The following is a 16,013-nucleotide window of genomic DNA, read 5'->3' on the forward strand; positions in this document are numbered from 1 at the left end:
ATGAGATACACATATACACGTACATGGAAGAAAAGCTCGACAGATGATTCCAAAGCAACACATTCACATGCTGAAAATTCTGTAGTGTAAATGAGGATGCTTGGAGTGATTGAAAGGCAACCATCAGTATTGGCCATTAACAGCTTTTCTTTTCTTCAGGTGTCTTCTACACAGAAGAAAGTAAAAATGGGAGAACTGTTAGATTAGGCAAAAGTGTAGTTTGACATGCACTGAAGATTTTTTTTTAATCTCATTTTCAACATAGATACTTTTGAATCTTGACTTAGAAGCCAATTAAGCAGTACAGGGCAGAACGTAAGAAAGTACTCACACTGATATGGTTAAGACAGATGCCAGCCTCGACCCACACTGTGCTTATATGAAAGTAGAACGGGGGCAAAAGGGTGAAGTTCTGAAGCGTGCTAATCAGATAGTGTTCTCTCATTTCACCATTCCGTTTTATATGGACTACTTTTTTTTTTTTTTTACTGACTACTTTTTAATACTTTCGAAGGAATTCAGGCTTTGGAGAAAATAGGAAAGTTAGAGGAAGTTTATAAATGCTCAATAAAAGGGCTATAAATTAGGTGTTAAGATGAAACATTATAGAGCTTGAGGTATTTTCCATCTTGAGGAACTTAGGCAGAAAATGTGGCTCAGATAGAGTCGTGTAGAAAACAGTGTTTATTCCTTGTTCTCTGTCCCCTACGGCCCCCGCTCCATGTTCAGAGCAGTTTTAGGAAGATGCTTCTGTCTGCAGGTCCGGAGGGAGTGGGGCAGGAGGGAACAGACTTGGGCTGCAGAGAGCAGAGACAGGGCAGTTGGTAGCAGGAAAGCAGTGGGCAGCAATCGTATTAACATTTGGGGAAAATTCAAAGACCCCAGACTAGGGCCATGGCAATAGTCTGAGAGGCAGAAATGGTTTTCAGGGGTCACCTTTGAAACTCTCCGTCATGGACATCTTAACATGGAGAAAAGAAGCTGTTTGGGGATATGCTCCCAGGGCCATCTCTAATCTAGAGACAGGTAAAAATCAGCATCGGTCAGTGGGTAATTAAATGTCACGTGAGGGTCTTTCAGGGCTAATACTTTCAGCCCGGGATGCCCTCACATGTTGGATTCGCACTCTCTGGTCCTCTGTCTAACGTGGCTTCCTTTCTTTTGCTTCTTTTCTACAGTGCCCACGTATCCCAAGTCAGCAATGTGTCGGCAACGGGCGAGTAAGTGATCCGGATTTTGGGCTTTTTTCCCCCTCCTCTTATGTATTAAACAGTAAAAAAGCTTTTCTAATGGTGTATAGCATTGGAAGGTTAATATAATAAGCAACAAATGATGATTTTTAAAACCACCCAGAGGAGAAGACCAAATAAGAAGTGTTCCCGTTTGAGCTTCTGTGTGGGTGTGTGACTGGAGACCCCTCAGCCGTGTGCACATATGAGATTTTCTGTGTATTTTAGTCAAAATCGTGGCAGTTAGTACGCGCAAAGCAGTCTGTGTGCGTTGGGAGGTGTCTTGCCATTAAAGGTGGAAACATGAACCGTGTGTTTTACGTCTTCCTTTGTTCGTTTGAATCGGCCTCCGTTTACGGAGTGCCTGCTATATGCCAAGCATAGTGTTAGGTGTCTAATGTCAAAGAAGCCTTGTGCTCTGCCTTTGGGGCCTTTACAGTCTGATAGGACACAGAAAAGGAGGCAAGTTAGTGATGGCAGCAAGTCCCTCTTCCACAGGGCAGTGGCAGTGCTCTGTTAATTATGTCCATCGCATGTCTTTTTCCTCCTAAGACGACCAACCGCACTTACACTAAAATCTGAACTGCAACCATCTCCCCCTGCCTGTTCGTTGTGCTTCACCCCATGACATTGCTGGAACCTGGGTGGGCCTTTGGGAGCATCTTCCATGAGCAGGGATCAGGCGGCTGAGAGGGGGCGGGTGTGTGATAAGGAAGAAGAGAAAAGCATTAGAAGGAACACACATTGGTATGAATGTGGCTCTAATAGGATGAGTTGGGATTTTTTTTTTCCCCCCTTCCTTGTTATGGGAGGAAGCACTCCGAGGGCAGATTTGATGTCTTTTATCTTTGAGAATTTTAAAGAGATTCCAGAATTACAGCAAGACTGATGTGTTCTTGTCTGTTTCCTAATGACCTTTACTTCTTATATGTCTTGTATAACGTTTGGAAAAGGTGTGGCTTTGGTATGTATGTATATATTAATTTATTCACTTTCCTATGTACCACTATGAGGTAATCTCAAATCGTGGGGTTGTAGAGTTCTAGATATTAAAGTCCTAATGCCTAGTCATTCTGTACTTGCTCATTGTTGTAAAATAGTTTTAATGAAATTACTATGAGTCTATTATAAAACTACATTTGGAAAATGTAAAGTTCTTAAATTTTCAAAACTCATTTAACTGAATGTGTTTCTCAGTCTGACCACTTTTAAAATATATATGTGGTTTTTAAAATTTTTAACAGCTTTTTTGAGGTGTATATACAAAAAACTATACACATACTTATTGTATTGTATACTTAATGTATACAGTTTGATGAGTTTGGATGTGATTCTTTTTTCAAGTGAAGGAAAACATGCTTTGAGGAGTGTCAGTTTAGAATTTTTCATGCCTGCTTATTCAGAATTAAATAATGAAGTGATAAAAATGGGTTTAGACACATTGAAAGATTATATAGCTTTAAAAATGATACATCATCTGTCTTATCATGCACTCTTTTTAGCCCCTGAGCTTACCTGTTTTCTTCAGAAATCTATCCTTCCATCTCCAGTAATATACATTGGGGTGTTTGCATGAATACAGCTTCAATCATGTATATTACAATTTGATTGAATAAAGGTTCAGAAAGATTTTACCATTCTGTTACGAGGAGTAATTGCTCTGGTAAGGTGTTCTTTTTTAATAGCATTATTGCCTATATAATTTTATCTTAAAGGGATTCCAAAGAGATAATAGGCATCATAAAATCATTTGTGCCAATTTGCTTTGTAAATCATACTGTCTTCCTCTGCAGAACTGGTATAAATCTGGAAGAAACTCACCTTTGTAAGAATAGGTCCATTATTATTCTATGAGGAAAAAATCTTTCCTCATTCTGCCTTATATTAAATGATCTGTATTTCCTGAATGCCTCCTACAATTGTTGCTAGACCTGCCGTGAGAGTTTCAGTAATCCAGGATAGAAAACGCAATTATCACATTGGTGGAATTTGTTCTGTGTAGCTTTGTTTTTAATACACAGCGCAAATATTTGGGGATTAATGCCTCATACTGTCTTTGCTCATGAAGCTGTAGTAGATGTTCCATGGAAAATACTGATATTTCCAATATTACGGGAACTTTTTTTTATTGAAGTATAGTTGATTTACAATGTTGTGTTAATTTCTGCTGTAGAGCAAAGTGATTCCATTATACATATATATATATATATGTGCAGATTCTTTTTTCATATTCTTTTCCATTATGGCTTATCATAGGCTACTGAATATAGTTCTCTGTGCTCTACCGTAGGACCTTGTTGTTTCTCCATTCTATATATAAGAGCTTACGTCTGCTGACCCCAGCCTCCCACTCCATCCCTCCCCCAGCCTCTTCCCCCTTGGCGACCACCAGTGTGTTTTCCATGTACGGGGACATATTTTTAAACGCAGTTATTGATAAGTTTCATTGCTTGATTGACTCTGCATTCTTTTTTACCAGACTCTTAGAAAGAACCATCCGGTCAGCCGTAGAACAACATCTTTTGGATGTTAATAGCTCTGGAGGGCAAAGTTCAGAGGACTCAGAATCTGGAACATCATCAGCATCTTTCTCCACATCCACCAAACAGCGACGACGCCAGTCCAAGGAGCAGGATGAAGTTCGACATGGCAGCGACATGTGAGTCGGCATTGGTACTTCTTGTTTGCATTTGCTCTTCTTCTTTTAAAAATATACACCCGGGGGCTTCCCTGGTGGCGCAGTGGTTGAGAGTCCGCCTGCTGATGCAGGGGACACGGGTTCGTGCCCCGGTCCGGGAAGATCCCACGTGCTGCGGAGCGGCTGGGCCCGTGAGCCATGGCCGCTGAGCCTGCGCTCCACAAAGGGAGAGGCCACAACAGTGAGAGGCCCGCGTACCGCAAAAAAACAAACAAACAAACAAAAACCCCCTTCGGGCTTCCCTGGTGGCACAGTGGTTGAGATTCCGCCTGCCAATGCAAGGGACACGGGTTCGAGCCCTGGTCTGGGAGGATCCCACATGCCGTGGAGCAACTGGGCCCGTGAGCCACAACTACTGAGCCTGCGCGTCTGGAGCCTGTGCTCCGCAACAAGACAGGCCGCGACAGTGAGAGGCCCGCGCACCGCAATGAAGAGTGGCCCCCACTTGCCACAACTAGAGAAAGCCCTCGCACAGAAACGAAGACCCAACACAGACAAAAATAAAATAAATAAATAGATAAAAATTAAACAAAATATATATATATATATATATATACACACACACACACACACACACACACCCGAATTAGTGACTGTGTTATAGACACTCTCATTTCAGTACTCAGGTTAACATTTTAAGGTTTCATTTTGACCCTTCTAAACTTGGCTGGCATTTAGAAATTCATAAGTGATTGAATAAACATTTCCTTTTCATCTAGATGTTTTGTATGTTATGGGAAGCCACCTCTGATTTAATGCATTTCATGGCTTCCTCATGAATATCTTGTCAATATTTAGAGAGATTCTGAAGCACTGGAGGAGAAAATTGCCACATTCCTGTCCAGAGACGGTTTTTTCCTTGTTGGACGACATTCAGTTGGCTATTAGACTTGCTTATGAGCCAGTAGATTTCCCCACTATTTTGACTGGATTAAATACCAGAATATTACTGTAATGCTCTGACAGTTGATGATGTTTTAGTAGAAGAAAGATTGAGCTTAAGTCTAACAAAAGAGGAAATGCTTGAGTTCTTTATTATCATAATGACTAATTTTAAGGCATTCTCTCAGCATGAACTTCAAGAAGAGTATTACAACAAATTTTATTCTCCGTGAAAAGATTTGATAAAATACAAATGACTAATTACCATTCATCTTATTGAATAATCATGATTTAAATTGTCAAGGAAAATACATTTATATATAATAGACTATAGTCCCATATTTTTCCTGAAAGTTTTATCTACTGTAGCATTTAGTCTCTATAAAGTTATTATTTTGAAATTCTTATTAAATGATAAAGACTAAACCAAGCCCTAGTTTGCCTCGTTCCTTCTCACCTGGACTCAGAATCTACATCAAAATGTTGATGGAAAAAAAGCAACTTCTCTTTGCTTAAAGAAAATACAAAAGATAAATATAAATAAATTCCATGCTGCACATTATAAAGACGTTTAAGAGCTATATTAACAAATGTAATTTTAGAAATTAAAAAGTATCAGTAATATAACCCACTGACTTTTCAAGTGGTACAAGCAGCACGTTTTAAAAAATATTTGTCTTAGAGCTGGTGGATAGGAGGGGGTGCTGTAGTATTTCCTTTAGAAAATAGGAAAATTATAATACGGGACATATTTACATTTAAATTAGCTACTGACTAAGCTTTATAGAAGGTGTTTAGGTATATAATTAGTCTGTGTGGCCTATATTGTGTTGTACAGCGAGTACCAATTATTCATCTAACACTGTTCTTAGCCTCTGCCTCATTTTTCTGCCACACAGTATGTAGCAACACTGCATTTTTAAAAGCCTTAGTGTGTCACGACATCGTGCTTTCCACCCTCGTTGTTTGGACAGAGGGATAGCAAGCAGAGACTGGAAGCGATAGTGAGCGTGGTAGAACAAAGCTGGACAGTGGTCCTGGTGGTGGTGGGTACCTGGGGCAGGCCAGGGAGGAGCACGGCAGGGTAAGGTCAAAAGTGAACAGGGGCTACACAGATAAACCCACGCACCTATGGTCACCTAATCTATGACGAAGGAGGCAAGACTATACAGTGGAGAAAAGACAGCCTCTTCAATAAGTGGGGCTGGGAAAACTGGACAGCTACATGTAAAAGAATGAAATTAGAGCACTGCCTAACACCATACACAAAAATAAACTCAAAATGGATTAAAGACCTAAATGTAAAGCCAGATATTGTAAAACTCTTAGAGGAAAATATAGGCAGAACACTCTCTGACATAAATCACAGCAAGGTCTTTTTCCATCCACTGCCTAGAGTAATGAAAATAAAAACAAAAATAAACGGGACCTAATGAAACCTAAATGCTTTTGCACAGCAAAGGAAACCATAAACAAGAAGAAAAGACAACCCTCAGAATGGGAGAAAATGTTTGCAAATGAAGCAACTGACAAAGGATTAATCTCCAAAATGTACAAGCAGCTCATGCAGCTCAATATCAAAAAAACAACCTAATCAAAAAAATGGGCAGAAGATCTAAATAGACATTTCTCCAGAGAAGACATACAGATGGCCAAGAGACACATGAAAGGATGGTCAACATCACTGATTATTAGAGAAATGCAAATCAAAACTACAATGAGGTATCACCTCACACCGGTCAGAATGGCCATCATCAAAAATTCTATGAACAGGGCTTTCCTGGTGGCGCAGTGGTTGAGAGTCCGCCTGCCGATGCAGGGGACATACGGGTTCGTGCCCTGGTCCGGGAAGATCCCACATGCCGCGGAGCGGCTGGGCCCGTGAGCCATGGCCGCTCAGCCTGCGCGTCCGGAGCCTGTGCTCCGCAACGGGAGAGGCCACAATAGTGAGAGCCCCGCATACTACACACAAAAAAAATTCTACGAACAGTAAGTGCCGGAGAGGGTGTGGAGAAAAGGGAACCCTCTTGCACTGCTGGTGGGAGCATAAATTGATACAGCCACTATGGAGAACAGTATGGAAGTTCCTTAAAAAGCTAAAAATAGAACTACCATATGACCCAGCAATCCCATTACTGGGCATATACACAGAGAAAACCATAGTTCAAAAAGATACATGTACCCCAGTGTTCATTGAAGCACTATTTACAATAGCCAGAACATGGAAGCAACCTAAATGTTCATCAACAGAGGAATAGATAAAGAAGATGTGGTACATATATACAATGGAATATTACTCAGCCATTAAAAGGAACAAAACTGGGTACTTTGTAGAGACAGGGATGGACCTAGAGACTGTCAATGCAGAGTGAAGTAAGTCAGAAAGAGAAAAACAAATATCATACACTAACGCGTATATGTGGGATCTTAAAAAATGGTATAGATGATCTTATTTGCAAAGCAGAAATAGAGACACAGACATAGAGAGCAGATGTATGGATACCAAGGGGGAAGGAGGGGGTGGGATGAATTGGGAGATGGAGACTGACATATATACAATGTTGATACTATGTATAAAATAGATAACTAATGAGAACCTACTGTGTAGCACAGGGACCTGTACTCAATGCTCTGTGGTGACCTAAATGGGAAGGAAGTCCAAAAAACAGGGGATATATGTATACATATAACTGATTCACTTTGCTGTACAGTAGAACCATTGTAAAGCAGCTCTACTCCAATAAAAACTTTTTTGAAAAAAGTGAACAGGGGCTAGACAGGGAGAGAAATATGAAACACAGAGTAACCACTCCTGCAGAATTTAAATACAGTTTCCCACATCTGGGGATATTTCTAGTATAAGTTACCTTGATTGTTTTTCAGTATCAACATCAGGGGAACAAAAGGTGGTGGGGAATGGTAAAGTCTACCTAATCATCTAAAGAGGTATCCATGAAGCTCTAGCCTTTCCCTTCATTTCTCTTGTCTGATGTCCCTTCACCGCTCATTCTGGCCACTCATTGTGGTCAAACCACAGCTGTGCATTGAGTGAAAAAATCGTGGGGTGTAAACTATTTATAGCAGAAGTAACTCACAGTCTCACCTGATGCTTTTCCTTAGCATGTAATCTGGGCGTTCAGAAGTCTCTTTCAAATGGTCCTTGTTGGCTTCACCTTCCTGGTCATAAGGCCCCTCCTCACCTGACACTATTGTGTCTTGGTAGTCCGTCTTCTTGAACTCTCAGCCCGTACTGAATGGCTGCTCTAAGCTCTCCACAGCTTTGGAGGAACAAGGACCTTATCTCTCAGAGCTCTAGATCTGCTACTTCTGCCCCCATGAAGGTCCTCTTCAGTATGTCCCCAGGAGATGCACTGACATGGTGTCAGTTGTAAAAAGGTTAAGAATCATTATTATAGCCTAAAGTAAGTATGTTTTTCTCAGTGTTTGCTTATACATAATTGACTCGTCATCTAAGATTTCCAACAGATTTTGCTTAAAAAATAAGGAAAGGTTAAAGCTAGACTTTACTGTATTCAAAGCTATTAGCCATATGGAGTGGTTTTAAAATGTTTTGAAAAATAAAAATCTATGATCTATTATTTCGCCTTTAACAACTTAGAGCTGCAACTATTTACAAAACTATCCTTTAAGCCAACAGTCACCACATTTCAAGGTGAGATTAAAGAGTCAATAAAGTCTGTCGTAATATCATCACGGCAGATTTTTTAAATAAGCAATGTAGAGGGCAAAGATTATAAATACTTCATTTTAGTGCACATGATTTCCTATTTGTCTAAATTCATAAGGAAACATTACCAGGCTTATATTATTATTTGTTACAATAAAAATGTGAAAGTTTAAGGAATGTATTCATTATGTAAAAGGGTTCAGTTTAATTCTTACTAAAAAATTAACCATCTGCCAGGATCATGGACATGTTGAATCTTGGTGATGGATATAAGGAAATTCATGGTGATATTCCCTCTATTTTTCTATGTTTGTAACTTTCATAATAAACTTTTGTTTAAAAAGAAAGGCAAGGCATGACAGGTGAAAATGGTTTCAATCTTCCAAAACACAGTGAACTAGAAAATTATGCATATCTTTTGTTATATAAATATTATATTAAATTCCTACTGCAAAGTAAAAAGAAAAGCGTGCTATCTTAGAATAATGAAGAGTTCAGTATTGCTAGAACATTACGTGTGTATGTAGGGGTGAGGAGGAAACTCGCAAAAGAAGAAAAACTAAAACTAAGATCTAGATGGTGAAAGTGAGAGGCCACCGAGATCTAAGTTCAGGTCAAATCACAGTGTTTCGGGTGTGACTGAGCCTGTCACCATGTCATGGGAAGGAGTCATGCACCTGTGCTCCTGGTCACATGGGCACCGCAGTGAGAGGCACTCACTCACACAAGAGCAAAGAGTTTCCTTTGAGGAGAACAGGATTTCCACCTGAGCACAACTGCACGATCAGATTTTCGTATATTTATTTGGACAGGATTTATTCCAGTGATTCATTCACTATTCACAAAGATTAGAAAATAAACTTGGTCTTTTAATTTCTAAAAATAATTTTTAGCTTTTGTATTCATCTGCTCAGGCTGCCATAACAAAGTACCCCAGACTAGGGGCTTAAGCACCAGAAATGTATTTTCTCACAGTTCAGAGAGGCTGGAAGTCCAAGAGCAAGGTGCTGACAGGGTTGGTTTTTGTTGAGACCTCTCTGACTTGCTGACGGTGCCCGCTCAGTGAGTGTGTCCTCACATGGCCTTTCCACTGTGTTCTCTGGTGTCTCTGCCTCTTCTTTTGAGAACACCGGTCCTCTTGAATTATGTTCCCACCTTTATGACCTCACGTAACCTTAATTACCTCCTCAGAGGTCCTGTCTGTAAATACAGTCACCTTGGCGGCAGGGCTTCAACATATGAATTTGGGGGGAATACAATTTCGTCCATGACAACTTTCAAACCTAAAAACTCCTCCATTAAAAAATTACAGTTGGATTTATACCCCGGGAGTTAGGGAAAATATGAAGAGAAAGAAGAAGACAAATTTAAATAGTAAAACAAGTGATTGTGAATTTGAGACCAAACTCATCTAGCCATCCACAGAAGGCACTGCTCCCAGTGGAGGGAGGGGAGAGATTTAAGCGTGTGTGTATATGTGCCGGCATGTGAGTCCTTATCAAGTTTTCCTCACGTCTTCAATTATTTTATACTTAGGATATTTCTTATAAATGTTACATACATCTTTTATATAATTTTACTAAATCTACATATTTGTACATTATAAGTTGTATAGAATAAGACTAAATTAAATATGGAGTATTAAAAATCACCAAAGATAGTATAACTTTGAAAATATTATGATAATATTTAGTTCATAATGTTGCCTCCATGATAGCCTATCTAAGATAGGATATGAATTTAAATTGCAGAATAAATATTTAATGTTATCTTTCACTTGGGGATATGATTGAACTGATGATAAAATATGGTCATCTGTTTTTACTCTTTGGAGCTCATTTATTTCAAGATAACAGCTTTGGGTGTTTAGGGAGATGCCTTTATATATTTTTCTTAAATTGAAGTATAGTTGATTTACAATGTTGTATTCATTTCTGCTGTACGGCAAAGTGATTCAGTTATACACATATATACATTCTTTTTTGTATTCTTTTCCATTATGGTCTATATCAAGATACTGAATATAGTTCCCAGTGCTATACAGTAGGACCTTGTTGTTTATCCATTCAGTGTGTAATAGTTTGCATCTACTAACCCCAAACTCCCAGTCCATCCCTCACCTCCCCCCTTCTCCCTTGGCAACCACAAGTCTGTTCTCTATGTCTGTGAGTCTGTTTCTGTTTTGTAGGTAGGTTCATTAGTACCATACTTTAGATTCCACATATAAGTGATATCATATGGTATTTGTCTTTCTAACTTACTTCACTTAGTATGAAAACCTCTAGCTGCAGGGAGATACCTTTAAGGTCACACCATGAGGGAGCGTATAAAGTCTCATTCACTTGTACCTGACCAAGCCATGGTGCTGCACTGATGGTTTAATTTGTTCTGTGATGTAGTCAAGGATAAACATTTTTCTAAGTAATTTAATTTTGTGAAAACCTCTTAAAAGGGAATGTTAAAATACTTAAGGAAAACTACTTCAAGAGCATTAAATGAATTAAATTCTATAATTAAAATGTCTAAAACTAAGTCATGAGGAACTCTAGTTATAAGCTTACATCCAGAAACTTGTACTGGGAAGTAATGAATCCATATTTCAGTTAAAACGCTTTGTATTCCATAGTTTTTATTATACTATTTCTACCAAGATTATCTAATGCAGTCAGATTTAGGTATGAATGCATTTCTACTGTGCTAAAATGTCTTTCGCAGTTGCGAGAATCAGTGTTCCATTCTGGAGAAAAAGACGTATTTCCTTTTCAGATTTTTCTTCATACATTATATTACTTTATAAGATTTATGTGTGTTTGTGTGTGTGTGTGTGTATGTGTATTTATATAAAACCTATGAATTATGGGAAATGTCTTTGTAAGTTTGCACTGTTCTCCTGATTTGAATACAGATTACTTTTGGTACAAATACAAAAGCTGTTCATTGGTAGAAACACAGCCCTTGCCGATTTGCCTCTGAGAATGATTTCTCTTTGAATGTGATATATTTGGCGCCAAGTGCTCTCAGGAGTGGCATTCTGCTCAGATTTTGATCAAAAATGCAACCTGGAATTTCTAAGCACTCTTGTGACTTTCTGTGTGATGCAGTGGCAATGTCACTTAAATGTCCCTTTTACCTTTTAAAGTAAAATTAAGCTAAATCTCTTTTCAATTCAAGGGGACTTATCAACAAAGAAAATATTCCTTCTGGGTTCAGCAACCTTGATGAATGTATTTTGAATGCTCATCATGAAGTGGAAAAATTACATGAAAATACTTCTGGTTATCTTGGAGAAAGGGGCAAACCGAAACGTCAGAAATCCAGTTCCGGACTTTCTGAGCTCAGTGAACATCAAGATAGTCTTGTGGTAAGTGCATACTTCCGTAAAATCTTTACTTGTGGTCAGTTAGGGAATATCACACCTCTTTTCCTTGCTTTGTAAAAAATACCAATGTGGAGTTTCACAGAATTATAGAGCATGAGTTCTGAAAAAGCCCTTAAGAGCTACTAAGTATACACACGTATTTCTTTCTGATAAATATAAGAAGCAAGTCCAAGGTAGATTACACTTTGCCAAAGGAACAAGGGGCAACACATGCCTCGGTTTCCATGTTATTGAAATCGGTCTGAGTTTCCTCTCATTCTTTTGAGCATTTTTAAATTTTATTTTTGGAATAAAATTGTCACAGCAGTTTTCCTTCTATTCCCCCATTTTATTTGTTCCTGTCTATATGAATATGTAAAAAAAAAATTAATAAATGAACTTAAAGTGAAGTGAAAGAAGAATACATACAGGACGAGGATCAATTGTCTTTGTGTTCAGAAATCTCTTTGTGTTCAGAAATTTAATTTCAAAGCTGTACACTATAAATAGTTTCTTTCCTCTATGTCTCAGGAACAAAAAAATTAATCTCCTACACGGTTACCTCAGACCTGAACTCTGGGTCATTAATTTGATACATAAGCTATAGCAGGTAGTTTTAGTCAATAACTAAATATTTATGCAGTTTAACTATAAATATATGTCATCCTTTTTTGTGTATGCTTCAGTTTCTCTGAAAAGTGAGAACAAAAGTCTGTCTTCTAATTCCCTGTAGTTAGAAGAAATGTAACCAAAAGAAAAACCTGCAGATGAATTTTATAATATAACATGAACTAGCGTCCCTAATAAAAATAGGTAATAGGTAATATCCATTCTTACAATGTGTAAAGCCTCTGTTCTGCTTTATCTCTGAGCAGTTTTTACCTCCATGCTGGGTTTTCTGTAAGTTTAGCAAAACTTATGGGCCACTCACTTTCCCATTGTCAGTTTCTGCATGTGCTCAGAGAAGATTCCCAATTTTATTCCCTAAATAAAATATGCATAAATGCAAATCTGGGGAAAACATGTTTATTCCATTTTCTTCCAAATGTCTTGGGGCCCTGTTTCTAGAAATAAATTGATCAGCTAGAATGGACAGAGACATCCACCTCAGACCCGTGTCTGACACAGTTCTCCCAATACAGAATGTAAGCTTTGGAACCATTGCACATTGAATGGTTTTTAACACTAACTTAATTCTTATTTGGGGGAAAAGTAACATTTTTAATAAACTAAATGATAGTAACTCTATTAGCTCTTTATTTGGCCCATGATTTGTTTATGTGCCGAAGAGAATTACAGTGACTAGAAGTCTGACACTTGGCTTCTCAGAGAAGAACGTACTTCTCTGAATCCCTTTTAAAATGAACTTAACTCATCAATATTTTTTTTTCCACCAGAAATAGTATCTTAACTAGCTAGGTGGTAATAGCTAATAAAAGTGGGAAAGTACATTTATTCCTTAGAATATGTGTGTGATTGCTAAAACTATGGACATCGTGTTTGTTTAAAAACATTTGGAGCAGAGAGCCTAATCCCATTGTGGTCTTTTTTCTGTGAAAGGGGTTTGTCTCCACCTTAGCCACCAGTTTCTGCATTCCAGGATTATGCAGGTCACATGTTAACATAAGTGAGCTAGGTGGACCGTGTCTTTGTTGCAATGAATAATTTAAAACCCTGTCAACACAACTGAGACAGAAGCAAAACTTCCTCGTCTGTGAAGTGAGGGTATTCTCAAAGATCTTTTCTGACTCATATTCCATTAATTTTAAATCTCATCTTCACAGGTCACCACAAAGCAAAGAGCTAAGGAACATAACAACGACTAGTATTTAGACTAGTCCTGAAAGTGCAGCTGTGCATCTCAACTTCCCACTTACTTTTAACCTTCTATTTTTACTTTACCCCACTCTCCTCCAGAACCTTCTCCCACTTCAAGTTCTTTATACACTGACTAAACTTTTGTTTCTGTAGCTGGAAGAACATACACAATTCTATGCCTTCTGTGTGCCAGGAAATATTTCAGAATCTAGGGATACAGCTGAGAGACAAACAAGCAAAAATCACTGCCCTCACGGAGCCTACATTCCAGTAGGGGAAACAGACAAAATCTAGATAAAAAAAGTAAACCATAAAATATATTAGATAGTGATAACTATTAAGCAAGAAATAAAGCAAGAGATGAGGATAGGAATTGTGAGAGGGCAGGGGATACAATTTTAAGGAGAGTGGTCAGAGGAGACCTCCCAGGAATTTGACACTTGAGTGCAAAGACCTAGAGGAAGTAAGGAAACGAGCCATACTGTCACAGCAGGTTGCAGAGACCCCGAGACAGTCACTTATCTGCAATGTTCAAGAAACCACAGAGATACTGTTAGCGTTAGAAGAGAATGAGGAAAGTGAAAGAGGTAGTTGGGGGGGGAGAACAGATTAAGTAGATTATTGTTAAGGACTCTGCCTTTACTCCAGGTGAGATGAGAATCCGTGTGAGGGTTCCAGGTAGAACGGTGATGTGACTTACTGAAATTTGGTTTGACTGCTGTGTTGGAAATAGACAGTAAGCAGACAAGGGCAAGAAACAGGAAAACCCGTTAGGAAACTCTTGCAATAATCTAGGTTTGCGCTGATGATGGTGTGAACTAAGGTGATACCGGAGCCGGCACGTATTGCCTTGCAGGCTGCACAGTGCAGTACTCTAGGGGGCGTTGTTCATATTGACTAACATGTGCATGGGTCCTCCTGGAGTAGTGTATTGCAGTAGTCAGGAGGTAATAGGTAGATTCTGGATATATTTTTGAACATAGAATTGACAGGATTTCCTGACATTACGTAACTGGGGGGTGTGAAAGTAATAGAGGAGTCGAAGATGACTCCGAGGTTTTTGGCAACTAGAAGATCTGTGTGGCCAGTTTACCGAGATGGAGAAGACAGAAGTTTGGGTGATGATGTCATGGTTCAGTGTTGGACATGTTAAGATTGAGCTGCCCGTCAAATATCTAAGAGGAGATAGCAGGAAGGCAGCTGGATTTCTGCGAGTTTAGGGAGGGTATCCTGGCTGGAGATGCATCGTGGGAGCCAGCAGCAGACAGAGGCTATCTGAAGTCAGCGTACTGGATGAGATAACCGAGGGAGCGAGGATGGACAGAAAAGGGAAGTGGCCTCAGGGACCGTGAGCCCTGAGGCATACGATCGTGTAAAGGACGGGGAGATGACAAGGTCCCAGTAGAGGAGACTCAAGAAGGAGACCCCAGCAAAGTAGAAAAAAATGAAGTGTGTTTGGTGTCCTGGATGCCAAGTGAACCACGTATCTCGAGTTGGAAAGAAGGTCAGATGATTGGCCGAGTAGAAGACTGAGAGCTTAGCCACTGGGATTACCAAGCTGGCGATCACTCAGTAAGAGCAGTTTTGATGGAGAGATGGGAGCAAACCATCTTCCAGAGAAAATGAGAAGAGAGTGACTGAAGAGTTTGAGTGATAATATCACAGTGATCTCACCAGCCCACAACACAGCCACAGTGACCTATAAAAGCATCTTGCAAATTTGGAATCTCTAAAGTGGGAACTGTCTGCGTACTTTCCCTTATCCTTTTTCCTCTCGGGGCTGTCATGACCAGCAGAGACTAAGAGACTACGGATAATTCAGAGCCCAGAAATTAGTGAGTGGCATTCAGGTGCTCTGCCTTATCTCTAATTATTGCCGTGGTCCCAACCTTTTCCTCTCTCCTTGCACTGCTAGCTCACACCTGTGCTCTTCAGCCTTTCTCAGAAGGAAACCTTGCCCCCTGGTTTATTTTGAAGAGCTAAGAGAGCCAGGCTGTGTTTCAGCAGCTTCCCTCACTCATGCTTCAAACTTTCTCTAGATCTCCACCCATTTTATTTTCTCACCTGCTCAAATGATGAAGTGGTTTTTCTAAATTCTACGGTTAACTTTAAGGTTAAGTAGCCTTGGAAATTCTCTTTTCTACGTCCATCTCCCCACCCCCTGTACGTGTACAAACACATACACAAACTCACTCCCTCACTCACGCAGACACTTTTCATTGCTTCCTCTCCACTGGCTTATTTCTGTCAGCCTAGAAAATGTCTGTCTCTAAAAACATTCCTTCTAGGGCACAATTTAACAGTTTGAATCAAAAGCTATAACTCAGTCACGCAGTGTAT

General features: G+C 39.4%; 1 protein-coding gene across 3 annotated transcripts in view; it reads left to right on the plus strand.

Annotated features, from left to right (window-relative positions):
- FAM13A (family with sequence similarity 13 member A) overlaps positions 1-16,013 on the plus strand; it is a 331,953-nt gene that overhangs the window by 261,272 nt on the left and 54,668 nt on the right. For all 3 annotated transcript variants that reach the window (XM_067736973.1, XM_067736972.1, XM_067736974.1), the window contains exons 9-11: positions 1,179-1,220; positions 3,709-3,888; positions 11,669-11,858. In XM_067736973.1, the coding sequence (XP_067593074.1) occupies positions 1,179-1,220; positions 3,709-3,888; positions 11,669-11,858 (412 nt within the window). The remainder of the gene's footprint in view (positions 1-1,178; positions 1,221-3,708; positions 3,889-11,668; positions 11,859-16,013) is intronic.

The sequence above is a fragment of the Pseudorca crassidens genome, chromosome 4 (genome assembly GCF_039906515.1).
Source record: "Pseudorca crassidens isolate mPseCra1 chromosome 4, mPseCra1.hap1, whole genome shotgun sequence".
In the NCBI taxonomy this organism is placed as follows: Eukaryota; Metazoa; Chordata; class Mammalia; order Artiodactyla; family Delphinidae; genus Pseudorca; species Pseudorca crassidens.